Source organism: Musca domestica, unplaced genomic scaffold, assembly GCF_030504385.1.
Source record: "Musca domestica strain aabys unplaced genomic scaffold, Musca_domestica.polishedcontigs.V.1.1 45, whole genome shotgun sequence".
NCBI lineage: Eukaryota > Metazoa > Arthropoda > Insecta > Diptera > Muscidae > Musca > Musca domestica.
In genome coordinates, this window is record NW_026712335.1 from 1,540,524 (window position 1) to 1,566,372 (window position 25,849).

The 25,849-nt window shown below is 36.8% G+C and overlaps 3 protein-coding genes and 1 long non-coding RNA gene across 8 annotated transcripts in view; 1 reads left to right on the top strand and 3 right to left on the bottom strand.

The window, feature by feature from the left end:
- Positions 1-8,522, bottom strand: part of LOC101895891 (PAN2-PAN3 deadenylation complex subunit PAN3) — a 96,515-nt gene extending 87,993 nt beyond the window's left edge. For 2 of the 5 annotated variants that reach the window (XM_005180300.4, XM_059127534.1), the window contains exon 1: positions 8,398-8,492. The gene's annotated coding sequence lies outside the window, so the exon portion shown is untranslated. Of the gene's footprint in view, positions 1-8,397 lie in introns of all 5 variants that reach the window. The other 3 variants (XM_059127533.1, XM_059127535.1, XM_059127536.1) reach the window with 3 other exon arrangements.
- A 149-nt stretch (positions 8,523-8,671) lies between these two features.
- LOC131804537 (uncharacterized) lies at positions 8,672-10,653 on the top strand. Its single transcript, XR_009343159.1, has 4 exons — positions 8,672-8,905; positions 8,961-9,188; positions 10,408-10,505; positions 10,566-10,653. It is a non-coding gene; the product is annotated as an uncharacterized LOC131804537 (long non-coding RNA).
- On the bottom strand, positions 9,988-16,460 carry LOC131804536 (protein takeout-like). The gene is made up of 5 exons (XM_059127537.1): positions 16,310-16,460; positions 16,156-16,248; positions 10,588-10,741; positions 10,393-10,526; positions 9,988-10,324 (listed from the first exon to the last, which is right to left on the bottom strand). Exons 1-5 carry the CDS (start codon positions 16,395-16,397, stop codon positions 10,017-10,019), a joined length of 777 nt encoding a protein of 258 aa, XP_058983520.1. The 5' UTR covers positions 16,398-16,460; the 3' UTR covers positions 9,988-10,016.
- Positions 16,461-20,078: 3,618 nt separating this feature from the next.
- On the bottom strand, positions 20,079-24,430 carry LOC131804518 (protein takeout-like). The gene is made up of 5 exons (XM_059127495.1): positions 24,294-24,430; positions 24,141-24,233; positions 20,695-20,851; positions 20,499-20,632; positions 20,079-20,391 (listed from the first exon to the last, which is right to left on the bottom strand). Exons 1-5 carry the CDS (start codon positions 24,382-24,384, stop codon positions 20,087-20,089), a joined length of 780 nt encoding a protein of 259 aa, XP_058983478.1. The 5' UTR covers positions 24,385-24,430; the 3' UTR covers positions 20,079-20,086.
- Positions 24,431-25,849: the final 1,419 nt, after the last annotated feature.

Below are 25,849 nucleotides of genomic sequence, written 5' to 3' on the forward strand. Positions count from 1 at the left end.
TCAACAGAAATTGTTCGAAAAGTAAATCGAAACCCGTGTCGCAGTGGCCGAAAAATGGCTCATGAGCTGAACATATCGCAATATTCCATTCGGCAAATATTGAAAAATGAGCTCGGGGTGAAGCCATTGAAATTCCAAAGAGTGCAAGAACTTACACCACAAAAGAATTTGATTTTCTCCGATGAGAAAACATTCGTTTTCCAGCGATTTGTAAACGAACAAAATGATCGTGTTTACTTGCCAAAGCAATCAACTGAAAATGTGCAACTTCGGTTGGCCACCAGAACTCAAGCGCCGACCATGGTGATGGTTTGGGCCGCCATAACAGCCGATAGTCGCTCTCCGCTCGTATTAATCGACCGTGGCTTCAGAATAAATGTCGAAAATTATCGCGCAAATATTCTGGATGGTGTATTTAGGCCTAAGGCAGGAAAACATTTTGGCCGCAGACCTTACCCATTTCAACAGGACTCCATCGCAGCACCATCGCACTCAGCGCGCCACCCAAGAATGGTTACAAAATGAGGTTCCTCGCTTCATTTCCAGCGCACAATGGCCACCAAAGTCTCCGGATACCAATCCATAGGACTATTGTGTCTGGAAAGCAAGGTTGACACTAAAAAATACCAAAGTGTCGATCACCTCAAGCAAACGCTTCGCGGGAATTGGCCAAAATACCGCAGAGCACCATTCGGGCAGCGTATGATGATTTCATTGGCCGTTTGAAGGCCATAATTCGTGCCAAAGGTGACCAATTCGAACAAATCTAAACTTTTTCTAAAATTTGATGCTATTTTCGACATTTTTGCTTTCATTCAATAAAATTTGAAAAAAAAAGTGAAAAAATTATGGCGTTTGACTGTGTTGCAGTTTTTTTTATCTCACCCTGTATATTGTCCATCTCCGAACTAATATTAAGATGTACCAAGTTTGGACCAAATCGGATACTCCCTTCGAGAGTTATCGTGGGCACCAGACAACAGACAGACAGAAGGACGGACATCGCTAGATCGACTCCAAATGTCCTGAAACGGATTTGGTCCAAAGAGACCTATGGTCTAACAACGTTATTTCGAAGAGGCTCGTTTTGGCCGTATCAAAGTATATATACCCTCTGCAGACATTATTGCTGAGGGTATAACGAGAAGGATTGACTGAAGTAGACCTTGTGAACCACTCGTTCATGTTTTTTTTACACATATAGTAAATCTACCTAATCTTGCATTATTTTTCCCACTGTGCGAGAGGACAAGACACGACAAAATTACAGAGAAATCATCAACAATGATGTTTAGAAGAAGTATAACAAAATCCAGGGAGAAAAAATTCGAAAACAAAATACAATAACTACCTACGTCACTAAGACTTATTTAGAAATATTGCGAAAAACAGAACAAAACAATAGCTGGAAATCTCCATGGGAGTCATTACTTGACAACTGAACTAAAGTCGATGGGAAACTACTCTGGGTATTAGGGAAATATCAACAGAAAATGAGAGACGGACAGGCAGAGAGAGAGAGAGAGAGAGCGAGAGAGTTGTCATTGAGTCCCATGCACAACTCAAACACAATGAAGGGGCCTGACAGTGCCAGGAATGCTAAAAAGAAATCGGTGGTAATGATGATGGCACAACATAAACGGCCACAGAGAATAACAAAACAAAGTGGTAGGAAGACAGGGAAAAGGGGGAGAGGTATTTGCAAAAAAGAAAGAAAACACCATAAAGAGAGAAACAAAAATACATGTCTATAATGAGTACATTTCAAAGGTAGGGAGTCCAATTGTTGTTGTCGTTGTCGCCGAGGACAACAGTGGCCAAACACCGCCACATTTGGTTTGGTGTTCCAGAGAATTGTTTGATTTCCATAGACATAGACAGACCATCATCAGTAGCCCATGGGAAGATATTCAACAGACAACATAGGGGCTGGAAAGGCAAGTGTGAATGGGGGTGTGTGTGTGAGTAAAGTGTAATGAGAAAAAAGAACGAGCAATAAAAAATAATTGAAGCGGAATTCTGTTTCGCATCCATCCATTTGGCTGAGTTGCCTACATCCATCGTCCGTGGCTAGGGTAAATTATCATTTTCTGGAACAGGAATGAATTTAACGTCGAGGTTAAACACTGAGTTCAATTAGCGTTTATTTATAACAGCTACCCTTAGAGGTGCAGGGCCGGGGTGGACATTAACTTCGTTTAGTGGGGTGTAATTAGAAATAAGTGCAGCATTCGCCACATTTAGAAAGGGATGTCAATTTGGAAAAAGTTGCATAAATTCTTCTTAAAGCCTTATGCGGATTAGGACATGTTTGACAGGACTTTTACAGATTGAACAAATTCCACTTGAAATTTATAGATATATGGTATTACGGGAATTCATACCAAGGTAGAAATTCTTTCAGCGGTCGTTCGGACAGCAGGCCTATTAGCTATCCTAAGGGATTTTTCAACAAAAGCTATATATTTTGACCTACGATATGATTATTCAAAATGATGACCATTTATGAGGGAGGTACCGAATGAGTTGGTCTATATTTTCCATATCCCATCTGACCTAAGTCTGACATAAATATTATGGGATTTACATATATCGACTACGTCCTCTACTTTAAAAATGAGAGGAAAAAACTGCAACCAACTTCAGACTGCTGTCATTTGTAAGCCACTTGTCCGGCAGGTGTTAAAATTATTTCAGTGACAGCTCATTATATTGTTTACAAGCGTACAAAAGCATTTTGGTGCGAATTATTCGTGATGGAATTTAAGCGTGATAGTGTGATTTTTTTATATTTGGCTGGAAAATCACAAGTGGCTATCGTTAGAGCACTCCAGCATTTAAATGTGAATAAATCTTTTGTATCTCGTACCATCGCTCGTTACCGTGATACCGGTAGCGTAGCGCGACGTCAAGAAAGTGGACGGAAGAAAACCGCAACATCAGCAGAAATGGTTCGAAAAGTAAATAAGCCGCTTGATCGAAACTCGCGTTGCTGTGGCAGAAAAAATGGTTCGTGAGCTGAACATATCCCAATATTTCATTCGGCAAATATTGAAAAGTGAGTTCGGGATAAAGTCATTGAAATTCTAAAAAGTTCAAGAACTTACACGGCAAGAGGAAGAAAGTAGACTCAACAGAACTAAAGAGTTGCTTCGCTTGGCCGAAAGTGGTGAACTGCCGAATTTGGTTTTCTCCGCTGCGATGAGAAAACATACGTTGTGCAGCAGTTAGTAAACAAACCAAATGATCGTGTTTACTTGCCAAAGAGGTCAGTTGTAAATGTGCACCTTCGGTTGGCCACCAGAAATTAAGCGCCGGCCATGGTGATTGTGTGGGCCGCCATAACAGCCAAAGGGCGCTATCCGTTCGTATTAATCGAACATGGCATCAGAATAAATGCAGAATATTATCGCGAAATGTTTTGGAGGGTGTATCAAAGCCTTGGGCACGCAAAAAATTTGGCCGCAGACCTCGGACATTCCAACAGGACTCAGCACCATCGCACTCAGCACGCGCCACCCAAGAATAGTTACAAAAAAGAGGGTTCCTCGTTTATTTCCAGTGCACAATGGCCACGAAAAATTCCCAATACGAATTGTGTCTGGAGTATTTTGGAAAGCAAGGTTGGAACTAAAAAATACTAAAGTGTCGATCACCGCACATCCACCAAATCGAACAAATCTATTTTTTAAGGAACAACTCTAGTTTAGTAAAAACTCTTTGTTTTGTTCGAAATTTTTTCCAGAGGTAGGTATTTTTAACCTGATTCCGGGAAACTATTTTTTTCTTGACCCCAGATTTTTGACCAGAAAATCCGGGTTCAAGACCTGTCCTGGACACGGCCCCTATTACCCCATATAGACAATATAGTATCGTTGGAAAGCTTATGAAAATACCTATCCAACAAGTGGTCACATGATGGGTTATAGTAAAATTATCAAAAATTATTATTTTTTGGACCCGGATTTTTTATAAAACCCCCAAAAAGTTCAGAAAGAACCTATTATGGGGGTCAACAAAATTAATGGCAAATTATAGCTGGCTCTCTTACCTTTCCAAAATGCTACAATTTATGCTAATACCTTTCTCGGGTCCAGAGATATGGGTCTTTCCATCCGCATTACCCGATTCTAACCAGTTTATTAAAATAATGTTTTCAGTAAAAAAAGGTTTATTTCGCGTAACCGTTGTTGGACCTTCGAAAAAATGAAAGAGTTTTTATTAAACTAGAGTTAAGCCCAGGGCACTTACCCTATCCTATAATTTTTCAAAACAAATTTGTAAATAATTCACAATAAGGCAGTATTTTTTGACCTAGCATTTCGTGGATAGCACTGACCTTGAGCTGTGAACTAGTGCCCATGATTTCCTGGCTGAACTCTTCAAAAAAGTTAAAATTGAAAAATTTCATTAATTTTACAACAGCCACCGATTTCGAAACCAAATCCCTATACACTTGGTGTTATGTTCTATGCGATGGTCACAACTTGCAAAACCTTACAAACAACACACACAATGGTTAAACTGGAACGTCAGGTGATATCTTATAACACGCAACATTTTTTCTCGTCCAAACGACAGCTGTTGTTTATGTTTTCCATCTCCTCTTTTTGATACTTTGTACACCGAGGTACACATCCTTCAGTGCATATCCTTTATATAGCTGACTATGTATTGTTTTCTTCACTTATACATATTTCTGATCGAACAAGTTAGGTAGTGTTCTTTAGAATTTCTTAAACACCATTGACTTGCTACACGGATAATTGTTTGTCTGTCAGCCAGAACAAGACAATTCGATACTTATTGCCCGCCGATGATGATGATCACCGCAGCCAGCACCGTCGCTGCTACTACTTTATTCAATAAATCCTACAGGTACACATAGAATGTAGGCATTGTGCAAGGTAAATGCAATATGTACATAGCACCAACAATACACATAAAGATAACAAGGAGATTGCGAGGGAGAGGTCGACAGACAACATAAAAGAACAACAAACCAAAAAAATAAAAAACACACAAACCAAACCATAACAACACAACAGCTGCAAACCAACGACGAGACGCCAGCCATGTTTGCCATTTTCTTCTGTGTATATATTTTGGCGATGTGTGTGCATTTTCATGGCAATGTACATACACACGTAAATACATTGTGTGTACGTGCATAGCCTTTGCCAAAAAGGTACAACAAAACAATAATAAACCATAAAAGGGGGATAAAAAGAAAATGCAAAAAAGTAAAAAAAACAGGCAGGAACATAATACGAAGGAGTTATCAACAAAATCAAAACAAAACATTGCAAATGAGAGAGAGAGAGAGTGTGAGAGAACATTGTCGTTCAATGTTGCCAGTTTGGCGTTTTTTATTTGGGTTATCGTTATTTTTAATAACTTTCTTTTGGGATTCGATTTAAATAAAAATTGAAACGAACAGACGAACGAAATGAAAATATTAATAGAATAAATCATCTTTTCTCAAATAAATGTTACTAACAGAATTCTACTTCCTAACTTTTGGAAGGCCGGTTGCATGCAAATAATCAAAAACTTTGGTTCAAAAATCGTTGTGGGACATACGAAGAAGAGAAAATCTTAAGCCCCCGCCGAATCAAGTTAAGAAAAATATTGTGTGTGATAAGAATTTCAGCTTTAAATTGGGTGTCATTACAAAAATTCCGGTAGGAATATTTTTTGTACGAATTTTGCTCCCACTCAAAAAGTGGACAGAAAATGGCTCGTGAGTTGAAAATATCGCAAAATTCGATAAATATTAAAAATATGAGCTTACTCCAAGCCATTGAAATTCCAAAAGAACCTACACCGCAATAAAGAAAATAGACTCAAAAATGCTAAAGAGTAGCTTCGCTTGGCCGAAAGTGGTGAACTACCTAATTTGGTTTTCTCCACTCCGATGAGAAAACATTCGTTGTCCAGCAGTTTGTAAACAAACAAGATGATGGTGTTTACTTGCCAAAGAGGCCAGCTGAAAATGTGCAACTTGGGTTGGCCACCAGAAATCAAGCGCCGGTCATGGTGATGGTGTGGGCCGCCACAACAGCCGATGGTCGCTCTCCGCTCGTAGTAATCGACCGTGGCATCAAAATAAATGCCGAATATTGTCGCGAAAATATTCTGGAGGATGTATTTAAACTTTGGGAACTCGAACATTTTCATCGCAGACCTTGGGCATTCCAACTGGACTTTACACCATCGCACTCAGCACGCGCCACCCAAGAATGGTTGCAAAATGAGGTTTCTCGCTTCATTTCCAACGCACAATGGCCACCAAAATCTCCGGATACCAATCCGTTGGACTATTGTGTCTGGTGTATTTTGGAAAGCAAGGTTGGCACTAAAAAATACCAAAGTGTCGATCACCTCAAGCAAGCGCTTCGCCAGGAATGGGCTAAAATACTGCAGATCAACATTCAAGCAGTGCATGTCAGTTTCATTGGCTGTTTGGAGACCATAACCAACGGCGACCAATTAGAATAAATCGAAAATTATTCTAAAAGTTGATACTAATTGCAACATTTTTTGCTTGCATTCAATAAAATTAAAAAAAATGTAAAAGTTATGGCGTTTCGCTCTGTTGCAGTTTTTTCTCACCCTGGATAATGTGGTGCACGGATGTTAGTACCCCATAATCGAAGTTTTGCGGGTTTTTCAAAAAGTTATGACACAAAACTACCAACTCTCTTGAATTAAACCTGAGCCGCCTAAAAATAAACGTTGAATTATTGGATAGGTATTGCCATAAGCTTCGTAATGCTACCCATGTTATAAAATCGGTTTAATAGAACAGAAAAAAAAATGGATTTTGCGTTCATAGTTTCAAGGTCAAAAATACTTACCTGTGATAAAAAAACCAATCCGAGCATAGCCCCTAAACTCAACATAAAAAAGGCAATTTTCTAAATAGAATCTACTCTTGTAGCAAAGGAACTTCTTATTTAAGGAATTCAAGGGTGGTAAATTAAAAATATTCCTTGGACGGGCATTTTTGGCCTTGTTCGTCTTAATTTCCATTCGCATTTCTCTGGCGTCATTTGTCTTACTTTCTACCGGCAAATTTCCATATGGTTGTTCAACAACTCTGTTATTTTAAATCCTTTAGCTTCTACCATTATTTCCTTACCCTATAAACCGATTTTGTTAGGTTTTCAAAAAAAGCGATTTTTCGTTACGAAACATTGGCCACACTGCACAGTACATTGCGGCTGCACATAAAATTGAGAGACAATTTACCAACAACAAACCATAACGGTAAACAAATGAAATAAAACAAGAAACACACAACTCTCAGAGGGGGTCATTTATAAAAAAATCAAATTAGAATTATCATGGACAGAGAGAGAGGTCGACGAGTGCAATGCAAAAAGTAAATCATAAAAACACCAAACATTGCTTCTTCTTCTCCTCCTCCCCTAGGCAAATGGTGTTTGTTGTTTTCAACACAAAGTTAAAAGTAGAACAAAAAAAGAAAAACTGGTATAACATGTCAATGGTGTTTGACTTGGATCTTGTGTTGTTGTTGTTGCTGCGCTGATGTTGTTGTCTAAAGCGCAACACAAACAAGATCGTTTCTAAACATAAACTTAAAGTGAAGAGATTTTGTTGGAGTGGTGGGGGTAGCGATCACCAAAATAATGTAAGACGCAATTCACAATGGACAAATTTGGAAAAGCTAGCACACACGACACACACATTGAAATGAACATTGTATTTTTTAAGAATAATGGAGTTAAGAAAGAATGAAATAAAAAATTAACCAAAACTCGCTGGGGTAAGTTTTATGTTTCACATTTTACGAATTTCTAGATTTTTCACATCAAACTCCGGCTTGACACGAAATCCAAACAAGCCACCATTTATCGCAAAGCAGAAACTTGCCGCAAAATGTAAAAAAAAAACAAACACAAAAATAAATGGCGCTGCTGCAAAGAAAAATGGATGGGAATTTGCAGAAATAATTTCTTTGGCTTTTCGCTTTGCGATTTTCTTTTATTGCCTGGCTGTTTGCAAAACACATTCACGGTATTACATTTTATTTTTTGCATTTATTTCACATTGAAAACAATTCGACTCCTCTTTTTCATGATTTTATGTAAATTTTCACAATTGATTTTCTTTTATTTGGCGTTGTTTTATTTTCTTTTGCTAGGTACATTTATGTATGTAGATATTTTTTTCTCGTTTCTGCATTATGTTTTACACAGCTCATCTCTACATTTTATTGCATTTCATTTTCACATCACATTACACAGAGAATTCTTTCTTTAAATTGAACTTTTTCCGTGCATAAAAATATTTTTCTCCATCGCCCTTTGACAATACAAACACACAAAGATAATTTTCCAATATATTTACTACAATTTTAATGATATTTACTTTGTTTTATGTTGCTTTTGCATAAAAAATCGCGCTTGGCGTCTACAACAGCTGTAAACTTTGTAAAACTGTAAAGAGATGGGATGCCTACGTCGACTTTGGACTTATCGTTGCGACTAATCGATTATTTCGATTTGTCGATGCAAGTGTGTAAGAGAGAGAGAGAGTGAATGGCATCAGCAAAACGGAGGAGAGAGTGTGAGTCCATGACAGCTGTTGGCTTTGTGATTTTTGCCGCCGTTGGTTTGATTTTTAACGGCCGATTGCTATTTGACGTTGAGTTCTTTGAGTGATTGCCGCCATTCTGTAACAGCATTCTATTTAGATGTTTAAAAGAAGAATTCCAATGTGAATGTAAGATATGTGAGAATTTATTGTGTGAAAAGTAAAGAAGGGAACCTTTGTCTATTGTATTCCAAGGCCGTTGTTACATTGGTGTTTGACTAAGTAAGAGCCGCCATTAACAGTATTCAGACATTCAAAAATGGTGATCAAATAGGACTGAAAGGTAAGTAAGAATATTGTGTGAAAGATAGAAAGAAACTGTTTTTTTGTATTCCCAGGCCGTTGTTCGAGGGCCGCGCTGTGTGCAGCCTTGGACGAGAAGCACTTTCTTAATAGCTGCACCATATTTTTGCAGGTTTGTGTCAGGGTCTTACTTCAAAGAAGGAACACTGCCCTGTGTGGCTGCGGACTTTATTGTTTTATGTTGTTCTTTGGGAAAGAGCCCCCATTCTGTAACAGCATTCTATTTCGAAAATCAAAAGTGTAATTCCAATAGGATTTGTAAGGTAAGTGACAATTTATTGTGAGAAAAAAATGAAGAAAACTTTATATTTTATTTATATTATTAGGCCCAAAGGCCGTGCTGAGTGCTACCTTCGACGAAACTTACTAGATAGTTCACTCCTCCTGATACCGCCCCACAAAGGGTCAACATTGTGAGTATCCTAAAGCTCATAAAACGCGATTCCATTCAGACTTGATACATCTTCTTCTGTTATCTCCCCCACAAGGGGTTCAAGATTTTTGAAAAACAAAACGCTCAAAGAAAGCGAAATAAACATCCAACTATCTTCAAATTTCACACAACTAAATATTTTTGTTAACGCAAAATCTATTGTGAATATATCTGTCAACCCTTTCTTGTACCTCACCCACAAAGGGTCACAAAATGGTAACCTCACGCATACTTGCGCGTTTTCCAAAAGTTTGGACATATCCCTGCACGTTGTAATATTTTATCAGTCTTAGGTCAGATACGAATAGGTCAATATCCAACGAATAGTCAATGTCCAACTGCTCAAGCCTGGGGGTATACGTCTGTCGGCAAAACCGATTGATACTTGTTGATATAGATTTCATGTAATCTGTGACTCATAGTAGAGTTTTATGCCAAAACTTTTTTTTGAATATTTTGACTTCCAAGGATCCCATTTAATGGAGTTTTTAACCATTTTTCAAATGTTCGAACAAAATAGTTCTCGTATTGTCATCAGTAATATTGCCAAAGACACTGAACACCTACCTAAAAATTAAGGATTCCATCCGAAAATTCAAAAAAATTTCAGTATTCAAAATTTAATTTCTTTTTTGGTTTGGATATCTCCTTTTTTTATTTACAATCCATCCAATAAATATGTCACCGGTATATGACTCAAAATTTTACCCAAGAAATCTTTCATAATAACCTCAACGGTTTGTGTCAGGGCCGGGCGCAATACTTCGAAGATGGAACGCCAATTTTCATTTATCAAAGCATGGGCACTATCCTCCAGCGTTGCATCACCATTGAAAATATTATCCAAATGTAAATGCATGCCACCCACATCTTCCCAGACCAAATGGAGTTTTTCCAATTGGCCGAATTTGAAATCGCCATTTTCACGAATTTTCACACGTATGGCCAAATTTAGAAGGGCTTTTTCTAAGGAAAAAAAAAAGAAAAATGGAATTTATATATACATTTTTTGCACATAACAATCACTAATTTACCCATCATTATTTCAGCTTTGCCTTTGCTATTCAATGCCAAACTCAGCAGATTTCCATTGACCGCATAATCACTGATCAACTTAAATTCGGGTACATTAATGTTAAATTTGAAGGTAAGTTTTTTGGCATCGGTACTAAAAATTAATACATTTTAATTTTTCTATATTTTTTAGCTCTTTTTTATCCTATACTTACCCAACATCCGTAATCGATGTTCCAGAAAGTCCAAATATTTCAGCATTTTGCATATTCAGATTCAATGAAATGGGTCCACTAACAGCCTGCTCAATGGAAATGCGTTTGACATGCAACGGATCGAGGGAGCCAATGGATTTTAAGCCGGGAACACCTTGAAGAAAATACGGTAAGTGGTATAATGACGAACATAAATGATAGCTAATTTAATAAGAGATTTTTGACACAGGTGAAAATATTTATAAATGAAGCCAGATAAACCGATTATTGGCCTGGGCAAATATTTCGAGATCCCTCACCAGTCTCGAAAACTATTGGACTATAACTTTTACGTATTGTTGGATACACAGGGTGAGATGAAAGAACGGCAACCAACTTCACAATGCTGTCATTTCTAAGCCACTCGTTCGACAGCTGTTAAAATTATTCCAGAGGCATCTCATTATATCGCTTACAAGCGTACAAAGGCATTTTGGTGAGAATTTTCCAGAAAAAAAGTTATTCGTGATGGAGTTCAAGCGTGATAGTGTGATTTCTTTATATTTGGCTGAAAAAATATAAGTGGCTATAGTTGGAGCACTTCAGTATTTAAATATGAATAAATTTTTTGTGTCTCATACCATCGCTCGTTACCGTGATACTGGTAGCGAAGCCCGACGTCAAGGAAGTGGACGGAAGAAAACAGAAACATCAGCAGAAATGGTTCGAAAAGTAAAAAAGCGACTTGATCGAAACCTGCGTTGCAGTGGCCGAAAAATGGCCAGTGATCTGAACATATCACAACATTCCATTTGAAAAATATTTAAAAATTAGCTCGGGGGAGGACCATTGAAATTCCAAAAAGTGCAAGAACTTACACCGCAACAGAAAGAAAATAGACTCCATCGCATTCAGCATGCGCCACCCAAGAATGGTTACAAAATGAGGTTCCCCGCTTCATTTCCAGCGCACAATAGCCACCAAAATCTCCGGATACCAATCCGATGGACGATGGAATATTTTAAAAAGCAAGGTTGGCACTAAAAAATACCAAAGTGTCGATCACCTTAAGCAAACGCTTCGTCGGGAATGGGCCAAAATACCGCAGAGCAACATTCGGACAGCGTGTGACGGATTCATTGGCCGTTTTAAGGCCATAATTCGTGCCAAAGGTGACCAATTCGAACAAATCTAAACTTATTCTAAAATTTGATGCAATTTCCGACATTATCGTTTAAAAAAGCTGTTTATCGCTCGGGTGATTTTCTGTCAGAGGCAATATTGGAAGGAGACCACATTGAATTCCTCCTTAACAAGAATATTTATGTGCTGATGACTCCTACCTATTACAGTAGATCGATATGATTGACCCTACGAGGATTCACCAACAAAAACATAAAAATAACTCGAAAACCATAACATTTATTGTTGACGGCTTCTGCAAAGAATTTAATGATTTAATTAGTTCTCGCATCTCCAAAACTGAATATCTGATTATCGTTTTAAATGTTCGAGTGCCAATGTTTCCAGCCTTGACAGGCAACGACAAAAGCTGTGTGATGACGATTCTCAGCATTCATGGTATTTCAAAGATATTATTTGATGTTTTGAATACAAGTTGAGTCTTCCCTATTTAAAAATTTGAAGCAGATAAATTGCAGATGTTTTTTTGGAACACCTCTTTTTAAAAGGCAATTTATTTTAGTGATGAGAATTTAATTGAAAATACTTTCAACAATGTAGGAAAGTAGAAGGAATGATTAAAATGCCTATAGAAAAAATTGATCCCATTGGCCTCAATGAGTTTGTGAGATCTAATTCACTTTATAATTAGCTAATTCTGAAAAAATGGAGGAGATTATGTTTATTAAGAAAAACATTTTCCAATGCAATATTTGATTGCTTAAAGGATGAATGGCCCAGAAGAATGTTATAAATTTTGATTGGAAAGACATTGTTTGGTCGTGTATCTTTATGGGAAATGAGAACTGAAGTAAGAAGTATGCTGTTTTTCGGTACTCCCATAGGTCACCTTAAGTCTAAATGGCTCAGTGAAAGAGATTGGTGAAATTGATTGAACTCCGCAACTTCGGCCACAAAAAGTAATTTCATCAGACAGAAAAACAACAAATGAGTGAGAACAAGGGAAAAAATAACATTCTTGTTATGGTATATTAATTTTGGAATATTTGATTTTTTAGAAATCCCAAATATGATTTCAAGATTTGCTTGAGTCAAGCCATTAAACCACTTTCCTGGAAGTTATCCTATTGCAACGAGACCGACCATCACAGTGAATATAAATATACTCGGTGGGTGTTCAGTATTCAGTTTCACTATCTGCGGCAGCCAAAAAACAAGTCAAGTAAGTGAATATATATTGATTTTATCTGCCATATTCACAAAACTACAAATAGAGTTGGGGCAGGGAAAGTAAAGAAAATAATGTAGATTTGTTAAAAGGACACACAAAGAGTCAGCATTTATATTTGGTTGAAACTGAAGAATATGTTGAGTTGGGGAAGCAATCAGGTGGGATAAGACTGAAGAGAAGAAAGACAAGCCATCGTGAGAATTCGAATTTAAATAATCCTCGCTATAGATTTTCCCAAAAACAAACGAATTGCTATCAACAGCACACCAGTGCCAAAAACTGTAGGAAAATAATTTTTGAAAATTTCGGTTTAAGTTTTTTTTCAATCTTTACATTTAGGTGTAGAGGGGGCAATTTTATATTTTTTTTACCATCCACCTACGAAAGGAGGGCATATTAAAGTGGTGATTCCGTTTGTAAAACTTCTTAATATTCGTCTTAGACTCCGAACATTTTATATATTCACGAAACCCGTTGTTGAGATTTGAATAGTTTGTATTGTACCTAAAATGGTTGGTATCGGTACCTTCCGATATTCTGTATTTTGATGATTTTTTTCCTCGGTATTGTTCGAAATTTGGTATTGAGAGTTTGTAACAGGTCCATACTCCGGTGCCAGAACATTTTCTCTATGGGTCCAGCTTTTACTATAACACCATATACGGTACGGTACGAATATTCGGTATTTTTACTATTTAAGTCACTTTTTCTATTGTATTTGTTTCAAATTCGTTATTTGTAGTTCATATTGGGTTCTTCAACCGGTGTCACAACATTATCTATTACTAAAATCTTCAACCGATCTCACTGGTATTTGCAGAGTAAAGTAGAACAAGTTTGAATCCAGACACTTTTATTTCAAAAAATTTTACCTAATGTTGGATGGTAATGAAAGTTTGGCCCGGTCGAGTTAATTTTTTTTTTACTTCCATAATTTTATAACTGATTAAAATTACTGATTACTTAAATTACTTAAAAGAAAAATTGATCAAAATGATTGGGAAATATTGATGCAATTTTTTATTTTGATATGCAGGGTAAATACATATTTCTTTTCTCCACAAACTCATAGTGAAATTTGATGAAGAATATTTTTGTCTTTGATGTCATCCTTCTCAAATTAAGCTTTTTTGGAGATTTTTGCACAAACTCACATAAAGTACGGCTTAAGCCTTAAGTATGCCTCTGATATATATGAAACACTGGCGTTTAGGTAAGATTTAAACTTTTGGCGTCTTCTAGGTCCTATAGTGGAATTTTATAACAAATAATTTTGTAGAAAAGTTTGAATTGCTACGATACCGTTTAAATATATATTTAATTAACAATATTTAGGAAAAAATCCTCGCATTGTTACCAATGATACAATATACCTAAAATGCAAGCATTCAAAGAAAAAAATAACTAACCGAAATTTAAAAAAATAAACACAAAAAAAAAAAACAAGTAAAGGCTGAAAGTTCGGCGGGGCCGATCTCTGAATACCCTCCACCATTTGGAAAGAATTTGGCAATTTTCAAAAAAAAAAAAAAAAATCCCTTAAAAATTCTGTTAAAATCTTAAATATTTAGAATGTAGCCATTATGTTAGGATCTATACGACGTCGTGAACCGGCATAGGCAACTTTTGTCATAAGCCATTACAATAAGTTGGTGAATAATGTAGCTTAAATCATCAAAATACCGAATATAGGGACGTACCATTATATGGGGGCTATACCAAAACGTGGACCTGCACAGACAATATTCTGTCAAAGGCTGTAGTATCCATTACGAACTTCAAATACCAAATTTGAAACATTTCTGGTGAATAATGTCGCTAAAATCATCAAAGTACCGAATATAGGGAGGTACCATTATATGGGGGCTATACTAAAACGTGGACCTGCACAGACAATTTTCTGTCATAGGCTGTGCTATCGAACTTCAAATACCAAATGTGAAACAATTCCGGTGAATAATGTCGCGAAAATATCGGGGGGTATCGTTGTATGGGGGCTATACGAAGACGTAGACCTACACAAACAATATTCTGTCATAGGCTGTAGTCAAAGACATAGAAGTGTAAAGATGGGACAAAACAGAGTCAAGATATGGCAACCCTGTGAAAATACGTCTGTTGTTATGATATCATAACAACATAGTTAGCAATGTTAAGCGATTTAAATCGCTTAGGCAATGTGCAATTAATTAGGAAAGTCTATGAAATATAATTTTGAAACCCAACTTTGTATTTTTCAAAATTTTATTTGTCATTTTTTTCTATAAATGTGTTTTTTACATTAAAATGGTCCTGCCATGAGCTGTTATTCTGGATAGTATAGACACAAACCATTTGCTCAAAATGCATTTTGTCTAGCCTTTACCATTTTAGGTCTTTGCTGTAGTATCCATTACGAACTTCTAATACCAAATTTGAAACATTTCCGTTGAATAATGTCGCTTAAATCCCCATAATACAGAAAATAGGGAGGTACCATTATATGGGGATTACACCAAAACCTGGACTTAAATGGCCCATTTTCTATACCAAAAGTCTTGCAGACATAATATACATTTGAGTAAAATTTTATCAACCTATTTCATTTCGTTCGGATGCTAGAGTTATTTCCACAGACCGACAGACGGACGGATATCGCTTAATCGAGAATTTTATGCTGATCGAGAATATATATACTTTGTGGGGTCTAAAATGCATATTGCGGGGTGTTACAAACGGAATTACAAACATTATATACCCTCCATACTATGGTGGAGGGTATAAAAATTGGAGAGGGTAAAATTGTGCTCTACTTTAATGTAAACGCCGATATACATGTCTTCTATTCATAGCTCTACTTTCACAATCTAATGGACTTTTCCTGTAATTATTGAAAAATTGAATTGTGTTGTAGAGCGTTATAGTACACCTCTATTATTAGCAATACTCAATCAAACCTAATTTATATTGAATCTACGCTATATTGTTTATTTAAAACGTTTGACGTAATCTCTACAGTAATTCTGAAAAAATTTAATCAAATTTAGATTTATGTATCTCAGATAGATACATTTGTTCATCCAGATTCCAATTCAATAAACATGGAACGCAATTTGATATTCTCTTAGGTAAATACAGTTATAACACATCCAGCAAGCTGTAGGGTATAAAATATTTGGCCCCTCTCATATTTGACCTCATTTTTTTGACCGTTTTTTATTTGTTTTAAAACTTACCGGCCTTCCATTCGTGAAACATTGCTTCAAGATTTTTGGCAAAGCAAGAGCCCACATCAGTGGCCTCAATGGGACAGGCAATGAGAAATGCAGCTGCAATACAGAATTGTGTATTATTTGTTGTAATTTTTCTATATAATTTATTTCCATTTACGTTTTTCGGTTAAGACTTTTTTCCCCACCACCAACACCACCGCCGAAGTTGTCCACAACAACAGTGTAAGCAAAATACAATATTTCATCTTTTTCAAAAAAGAAACCGAAAGTTAAAAAAACCGTTCCGATTTTATTCGCTAATATTGTGCAACTGATTTGAAAGACCAATAAATATGCATTTTGTTATAATTTTATAATTGGTTTGAAACGGAAACTTGTTTTGTTTTGCCTCTGCAGGCCAAAGAGAGGCAGGCAGTGACAATTAATAATACAAGTGTGTGTGTGTGTGTTTTGTATTGTTGTTCTCTTTTAGGCCAAACTGAGGCTATAGGTTAAACCAATATGGTAATTAAAATGATCTATTGAAGGGGCTGCTGAACCGGTTACTCGATTATATCAATGGGAATTTCATAACAGTAATTGTAGTAACAATATTAATTATAATATTAATAATACAGGGTGAGATAAAAAAACTGAAACAAAGCCAAACGCCATAATTTTTACATTTTTTTTAAAATTTTATTGATTGAAAGCAAAAAATGTCGGAAATAGCATCAAATTTTAGAATAAGTTTAGATTTGTTCGAATTGGTCACCTTTGTCACGAATTATGGTCTTCAAACGGCCAATGAAACTGTCATGCACTGCTTGAATGTTAATCTGCAGTATTTTGGCCCATTCCTGGCAAAGCGCTTGCTTGAGGTGATCGACACTTTGGTATTTTTTAGTGCCAACCTTGCTTTCCAAAATACTCCAGACACAATAGTCCAACGGATTGGTATCCGGAGATTTTGGTGGCCATTGTGCGCTGGAAATGAAGCGAGGAACCTAATTTTGCAACCATTTTTGGGTGGCGCGTGGACTCAGTTGTTGGAATGTCCAAGGTCTGCGGCCAAAATGTTTGCGTGGCCAAGGCTTTAATACACCCTCCAGAATATTTTCGCGATAATATTCGGCATTTAATACGCGCGGAGACCGAGAATCGGCTGTTATGGCGGTCCACACTATCACCATGACCGGCGCTTAAGTTCTGGTGGCCAACCGAAGGTGCACATTTTCAGCTGACCTCTTTGCCAAATAAACACGATAATTTTGTTTGTTTGCAAACTGTTGGACAACGAATGTTTTCTCAACGGAGCGGAGAAAACCAAATTCGGCAGTTCAGCATTTTCGGCCAAGCGAAGCAACTCTTTAGCTCTTTTGAATCTATTTTCTTCCTGTTGAGGTGTAAGTTCTTGCATTTTTTGGAATTTAAATGGCTTTAACCCGAGCTCATTTTTCAATCTTCAATTTGCCGAATGGAATATTGCGATATGTTCAGCTCACGAGCCATTTTTCAGCCACTGCGACGCGGGTTTCGATCAAGTCGCTTCTTTACTTTTCGAACCATTTCTGCTGATGTTGGTGTTTTCTTCCGTCCACTTCCTTGATGTCGGGCTATGCTACCAGTATCACGGTAACGAGCGATGGTACGAAACACATTTAAACGCTGGAGTGCTCTAACGATTGCCACTTGTCGTTTTCCGGCCAAATATAAAGAAATCACACTATCACGCTTGAATTCCATCACGAATAATTTTTTTCTAGAAATTTCTCACCAAAATGCTTAAAAAAAATTTCAAAATTTCAGAATTCTATCTCAAAATCGTTCGTTCATACCAGCTCTTTCTATCTACCACAGACACCAGCATTGACATCCATATCAAAATCCAGGATTTCAGCTCTCTCCCTTCACCCTAAACAAAATTTAGTACTTCTTAGTAATTTTCGTACAATTTTAGAACACTTTTCTAAAATAACCTTCATATCTTAACCACAGACATCAACAGTGGCATCTATAACAAATTTCATGATTTCAGCTTTGACCTTTCACCAAATACCAAATTTAGTTCCATTTAGTACTTTTCGTACCACCATTTGGTACTTTTCGTAAAAATCTCAAACAGAGATACCATCAGCAATTAAAACATTAAATTTCAGAATTTTATTTCTATTCCTTCACCCAATACCAAATTTAGTACCAATCAGTACTTTTCGTACAATAATAGTACATATTTCCGAAACCATCTCCATATGTCCAGACTACACATGAACACCGACCCTAATAGCAAATTTTAGATTTGAAGCACTATCTGTTCATCCAGTACCAAATTGTACCAGAACAACCTCCACATCTCAATTTCCGATACACCAACAGTGACATCCATATCAAATTTCAGGATTTCTGCTATGTCGCTACACCCAATACCAGATTTAGTACCATTTAGTAATTTTCGTACAATTACACACTTCCGAAACCACCTCCATACGTCCAGGCTAGGCATGAACAGCGACACTAATACCAAATTATAGATTTCAAGCACTATCTGTTCACCCAATAGCAAATTGTACCAAATATAGTACTATTTAGTACTGCTCGTACATTTATTGTACATATTTCCAGAGCAACCTCTATATATCAATTTCAGATACCAACAGGGTACTCATTATCAAATTTGAGGATTCTAGCCACATCCCTTCACCGAATACAAAATTTAGTACCATTTGGTACTTTTTGTAAAAAATGTAGAACACATTTCCACACCACTGCCAAATTTCAAACAGAGATACCATCAGTAATTAAAACATTAAATTTCAGAGTTTTATTTCTATCCCTTCACCCAATACCAAATTTAGTACCATCTGGTACTTTTTGTACAATAATAGTACACATTTCCGAAACCATCTCCATATGTTCAGATTACACCAACCCTAATACCAAATTTTAGATTTGAAGCACTATCTGTTCATCCAGTACCATATTGTACCAAATTTAGTACTTTTTGTACATTTATTGTACCCATTTCCAGAACAACCTTCATATCTCAATTTCCGATAGTGACATCCATAGCAAATTTCAGGATTTCAGCTCTGCCCCTTCAGCCAATACCAAATTTAGTACAATTTAGTAATTTTCGTACAATTACAGTACACACTTTCGAATCCATCTCCATATGTCCAGACTACAAAAAATTTCAGATTTCAAGCACTTTCAAGCAAATTGTACCCATTATAGTACAATTCAGTACTTTTTGTGCACTTGTGGTACACATTTCGAAAACCACCTCTTTATCACAAACCTACCACCAGCAGGGACCCTAATACAAAATTTCAAAATTCCAGCTTCATTTGTTCAACACAAAACTGTTCCATATTTAGTACCATTTAGTACAGTTCGCACACTAAGTACACATTTCTAAAACCACCTTCATATATCAAACTTATTTTCGAACCTTGATTCTCATACCAAATTTCCTAGCTTTATCCGTTCACATAATACCAAATAGTACCATTTTAGAAGTTTAGTAACATTTTAGAACTTTTCGAAAATTTCGAATTTCCAAAAACTCATAAGTACATCTCCATCCGTGACTCTTTCCAAATCTCAGCTCATTCCACTTTTCTAATACACAGTACTGTTCATACTTGTAGTTAGTACTTTTCATAACTCTATCTAAAAAGGTCCACAAAATGTCTCGAATTGACAGATAACCTCTCCAAGGGCTACATAAAAGGCCAGTTGAATATCATCTCTCAATAGTTGGCTTCCAGAAAATCATCGACTCATTTTTCTATCCGAAACTTGTCAATTGAAAATCTTCTAACTATGACGTTATATGGTGCACCTCACGTTTTTTCTGTAATCCGCTTCTCCATCTACAGAAGGCCCTTGGAATCTCCCCAGATATAGAAAAGATCCTTACGTATTTCTTTCTTTTTATTATTTAAAAAAAAAATTATTCCTCGAAAAAATAGTTTGCCGGCACATAGGCCATTATCTTGTTGAGAATATCTTTTAAAACAATTTCATTCGTTTGACTCAGCACCGGTCGTAGATTCTCAAAGATTGGTCGCCAATTTGCATTTAACAAAGTATGAGCACTATCCTCCAAAGCTTTATCGCCATTGAAGAGGTTTTCCAAGCGGAATTGCACGTTGGCATTATCTTCCCACACCAGATGTAGTTTTTCCAAATCGGCAAATTCATAATCACCTTCTTTACGTAATTTCATCTTGTAGTTCAGGGTGAAGGTGGGCTTTTCTAAAAGATAAGAAGGAGAGATCAGAGATCTATGAACATCGATATCAAATGTCTTATAGTTTTGGCCAAGTAAAAATTGTAGCCAAATTTGAGATATGTCCACTTACCAAATGTCATAAACGTTTTGCCCTTGCTGTTCATAGCCAAGCTTAAAATGTTGCCTTTCATGGCATAATCACCATTCCATTTGAAATTAGGGGCCGTCAGTTTGAATTTTATGTCCAAATTGTTGCCATTGGATCTGCGTTGGATTTGAAGGGAAACAAATTATCTCTTTTTAAATCTTTCCAATTTTCGACTTACCCAATGTCTTCGACAATAACATCGCTTAAACCCATCACTTCCGCATTAGCCAAGTCCATGTCAATGGAAATAATGTCGTTTTTACCACCTTGGCTAAATTTGGCACGCTTGATGTGCAGCGGGTCCAGTGAACCGAGTGTTTTAAGACCGGGAACGCCTGAAAAGGGAATAAAATTGAATGAACATAAATATCAATACAGCGTGAGATAAAAAAAATCTGCAAAGTCAAACGCCATAATTTTTACATTTTTTTCAAATTTTATTGACTGAAAACAAAAAAATATCGGAAATAGCGTCAAATTTTAGAAAAAGTTTAAATTTATTCGAATTGGTCACCTTTGGCATGAATTATGGCCTTCAAACCGACAATGAAACCGTCACACGCTGCCCGAATGTTGCTCTGCGGTAATTTGGGCCATTCCCAGCGAAGCGCTTGCTAGAGGCGATCGACACTTTGGTATTTTTAGCGCCAACCTTGCTTTCAAAGAAAAAAAAAAAAAAACTCCAGACACAAGAGTCTAACGGATTGGTATTCGGAGATTTTAGTGGCCATTAAGGGAGAAACCTCATTTTGTAACCATTCTCGAGTGGCGCATGCTGAATGCGATTTTGCTGAGTCCTGTTGGAAGTCCAAGGTTCAAAATGTTTGCATGCCCAAGGCTTTAATAAAACCTCCAGAATATTTTCGCGATAATATTCGGCATTTATTCTGATGCCACGGTCGATTAATACGAGCAGAGTGCGACTATCGGCTGTTATGGCAACCCACACCATCACCATGGCCGGCACTTGAGTTCTGGTGGCCAACCGAAGGTGCACATTTTCAGCTGACCTCTTTGGCAAGTAAACATGATCATTTGTTCGTTTGCTTGTTTAAAAACTGCTAGACAACGAATGTTTTCTCATCGGAGCGGAGAAAACCAAATTCGGCAGTTCACCACTTTCGGCCAAGGGAATCAACTCTTTAGCTCTTTTGAGTCTATTTTCTTTTTGTTGCGGTGTAAGTTCTTACACTTTTTGCAATTTCAAGGGCTTTCCCCGAGCTCATTTTTCAATATTTGCCGAATGGAATATTGCGATATGTTCAGCTCACGAGCCATTTTTCGGTCACTGCGACGCGGGTACTAAATTGGGTATTGAGTTATATGCTCCCGCGAAATCTGAAATTATGTATTAAAGTCGCTGTTTATGTGTAGTCTGGGCACATGGCGGTGGTTTTGGAAATGTGTACCATAATTGTACGAAAAGTACTGAATAGTACTAAATTTGGTATTGGGTAAAGGAATAGGACTGGAACCCTCAAATTTTATATTGATGTCTGAAATGTTGATGTCTGAAATGGAGATATGGATGTGGTTTTGCAAACGTATACTATAATGGACTAAAAGTACTAAATAGTACCAAATTGGATATTGGGTGAAGGCATAGGACTGAATTACCGGAATTTTATATAGATGTCACTCTTGGTGGTTGAGAAAAGGAACAGGGTTCGGACATGCGTATTATGATTGCACAATTGGTACTAAATTTAGTAATGGGGAAATTAAAGGGCTGAAATCCTCAATTTTAATGTTAAGATCTTTGTTGGTACCTGAAATTAAGATATGGAGGTGGTTTTGGAAATGTGTACTATAACGGTATGAGATGTACTAAATTGGGTGAAGGGCTAGGATGGAATTCTGAAATTTGATATTGATGCCACTGTTGCTGTCTGTGGTTAAGACATGAAAGTGTTTTTAAAATTGTGTACTATAATTGTTCAAAAAGTACTAAGTGGTACTAAATTGAATATCGGGTGGAGGAAAAAGCTGAAATCCTGAAATTTGCTATTAAGGACACTGTTGGTATCTGAGCTTAAGATATGGAGATTGTTTGGAAAATGCGTTCTTTAACACTGCGAAAATATCTAAGTGGTACTAAATTTGGTTTTGGTTGTAGGAATCGAGCTGAAATTCTGAAATTTGATGTCACTGTTGGTGTCTATAGTTAAGATAAGGAGGTGGTTGGGGGAATGCGTACTACGAACTTTTTAAAATTACACAAAATGCGCCGTTGCGTGTTGGGATAGAGATGGAATTCTGAAATGTTGATATATAGGTCACTGTTGGTGTCTAGGGCGGAGAGAAGCAGGTGCTTTTGGACATGCATAGTAAAACTGTACAAGAGGTATGGTAATAAATTTGAGATTGAGTCTTAGGATAGAGCTGGAATCTTGAAATTTTGATATGGAGGTCACTGATGATTTCTAGGGTTTAGGTCTTAAACACATTTTCCAATCGATGTAGTATCAAGTTTGAATTTAGGCTTCCTTGTGGGTAGATCCATCAACATTAATATATATATTGGTATAGTTCCCATACATCTGTACCTTCCAGGTCCATGTTCCCCTAAGTCCATGTTCCTGGAATATTTATGTGTGATTTATCATTTGGATCTTTGGTTAAATGCCCGACAATGGCATTATAGTTTAAAGTTCAAGGGACTAAATATGCCGAAACATTTGTATCTTTTAAATTCGGACTTGTATTGCCCATTTGGTGCACAATTAATTTGAAATCGGATAAAAATATATATGGGAGCTATATCCAAATCGGAACCCATCTCCATAAAATTTGGCAAAGATATTTCTGAGCTGTATTTGAAATATTTCCCTGAATATCGTTGTTACGGAGTGCATATTACGGCTGTGGGTATATATGGGAGCTACAGCTATATCTGAACAGATCTTCATCAAATTTGACATACTAGCTTCTAGACTAAATTTGGTCGTAAGCGCCAAATTTCATCCCATTTGGACAAATATTAGACGTTTGGTGCACAATAAAAGGTAAATCGGACGAAATTATATATGGGAGATATATCCAAATCTGAACCGATCTCGAAAAAAATTAGCAAACGTATTTTTGGGCTGTATTTGATAGATTTCCCCAAATATTGATGTTACAGAGTGCATATTACGGCTGCGGAGGACTAAAATAACAAATCGGATGAACAATATATATGGGAGTTATAGCTACATCTGAGTCGATTGCGATCAAATTTGGCATACTTATTTTCAGGTCCAATCTGATCGTTCGTGCAAAATTCCATACTATTCGGACTGATATTACACGTTTCGTGCACAATAAAAAGCAAATCGGACGAAGATATATATGGGAGCTATATCTAAATTTTGACCGATTATCTCCAATTTTAATAGGGTTCGTCCTTGGGCCAAACAAATGACCTGTGCAAAATTTCATCTGAATGTGATTCTATGCAGATCATCAAAAGGAACTATGGGTCTATCTCGTTTCCTTTTGCCTGTTACAAACAAATGCACAAAGACATAATACCATGACCACCTTGTGGTGTAGGGTATAAAAATAAGATGTTTGATATATCCCTGATCGTGATATATCCCTGATAAGGTCATTTGGAAGTTAAGAAATTGTGTTCTTCCTTACCTGATTTCCATTCGTGCAAACACTTTTGAAGATTTGTAGCAAAACGCTTTCCGAACGCAGGATCAGATCTCTTGCAGGCTGTAAGAAATGCAGCTACAAAACAAAAGCAATTACAAAATTTCTACTTCAAATTCAAGAGCAGAGTTGGCTTACGTTTTTCTGTGAGGACTTTTGCTGCCGCTGTGAGGGTAACAAGGTTCCAAATCAGAACAGTGATAGAAAACAGTCCCACAATGATTTTCATTTTTAAAATTGAAAAATTAAAATAAATTGTTATCTATCGGAATGTTAGAAGATGTTAGAAGACTGCAAAAAAGCTGGCCAAGCGGTGGGCTTATAAATGCATCGTATGATAAACGATACTGAAAAAATCTTTGTTTCTATAATGAAATACATTAGCGGGGCAAAAACTTATTAATGGGAGTAAAGAAATATTTCCGAATAGGTTGTTGGAAATTATTTACAATACTGGATCTGAAAATATTTGCAAGCTGTTTGCACACAATGCACAACCAACCATACGTGCCTTAGTACCTCATCTACGCCAATGGATTGATTCAAATTCAACCGGTATTCTATTGAGACATTAATAGACTATATAAATATGCAATATTGGAAGAAATTATTCTACGTTCTTTTAAGCCAATTCAATGCACGTGTGTGGGGGGAAGTTATTGCCCTTGCAATTAGTACATTTTTTGATTGAATAATTGGATGCATTAAAAGCGTCCTATACCACTAGAAGAGATTAATTGATTAGAATGTGGAAAAAAAATATTGGAGAATATTTTGTTTCTAGTTCCAAAAATTTCTTTAGGCACAGCATTCGAAATGGAGGATACTTCTGATTTTATGTAAAACAATTGTAACATGTTTGAAGATTAATTTATGGAAATGTTGACCTCGATTGGAACCACTCTTTCCAACACTTTGGGGCCGATATTCAACGAAAATATGCTTCAATGTTGTCGTCCAATGCGTCTACAGGGTGAGATAAAAAACTGTAACAAAGTCAAACGCCATAATTTTTACTTTTTTTAATTTTATTGAATGAAAGCAAAAAATGCCAAAAATAGCATCAGATTTTATAAGTTTAGATTTGTTCGAATTGGTCACCTTTGACACGAATCATTGCCTTCAAGCGGCCAATGAAACCGTCACACGCTGCCCGAATTTTGCTCTGCGGTATCTCCTTTTCTCATTTGGCTCATTTCCGGCGAAGCGCTTGCTAGAGGTAATGGACACTTTGGTATTGTTTAGTGCCAACCTTGCTTTCCAAAATACTCCAGACACAATAGTCCAACGGATTGGTATCCGGAATTTTTGGGGGCCATTGTACGCTGGAAATGAAATGAGGAACGAACCTCGTGTTCTAACCATTCTTGGGTAGCGCGTACTGAGTGCAATGGTGCTGAATCCTTTTGGAATGTCCAAGGTCTGCGGCCAAAATGTTTCCATGCCCAAGGTTTTAATACACCCTCCAGAATATTTTCGCGATAATATTCGACATTTATTCTGATACGGCCAAACGTGCCTCATCGAAATAACGGCTTTAGACCCTATGTATCTTTGGACAAAATCCGTTTCAGGATATTTGGAGTCGATCTAGCGATGTCCGTCCGTCCGTCTGTCTGTCTGGCTGGTGCGCAGAATAACTCTCGAAGGGAGTATCCGATTTGATCCAAATTTGGTATATCGTATTATTATTG

What these genes read in the sequence shown, in the direction of transcription:
- LOC131804518 (XM_059127495.1), bottom strand. Translation starts at nt 24,384, where the DNA reads ATGAAAATCATTGTGGGACTGTTTTCTATCACTGTTCTGATTTGGAAC. An exon ending in TTTGCACGAATGGAAATCAG is followed by an intron (nt 20,852 to 24,140) that starts GTAAGGAAGAAC and finishes TTCCCTTTTCAG; the next exon opens with GCGTTCCCGGTCTTAAAACA. An exon ending in CAAAACGTTTATGACATTTG is followed by an intron (nt 20,392 to 20,498) that starts GTAAGTGGACAT and finishes CTTATCTTTTAG; the next exon opens with AAAAGCCCACCTTCACCCTG.
- LOC131804536 (XM_059127537.1), bottom strand. Translation starts at nt 16,397, where the DNA reads ATGAAATATTGTATTTTGCTTACACTGTTGTTGTGGACAACTTCGGCG. An exon ending in ACATCGATTACGGATGTTGG is followed by an intron (nt 10,527 to 10,587) that starts GTAAGTATAGGA and finishes ATTAATTTTTAG; the next exon opens with TACCGATGCCAAAAAACTTA. An exon ending in CAAAGCTGAAATAATGATGG is followed by an intron (nt 10,325 to 10,392) that starts GTAAATTAGTGA and finishes TTTTTTCCTTAG; the next exon opens with AAAAAGCCCTTCTAAATTTG.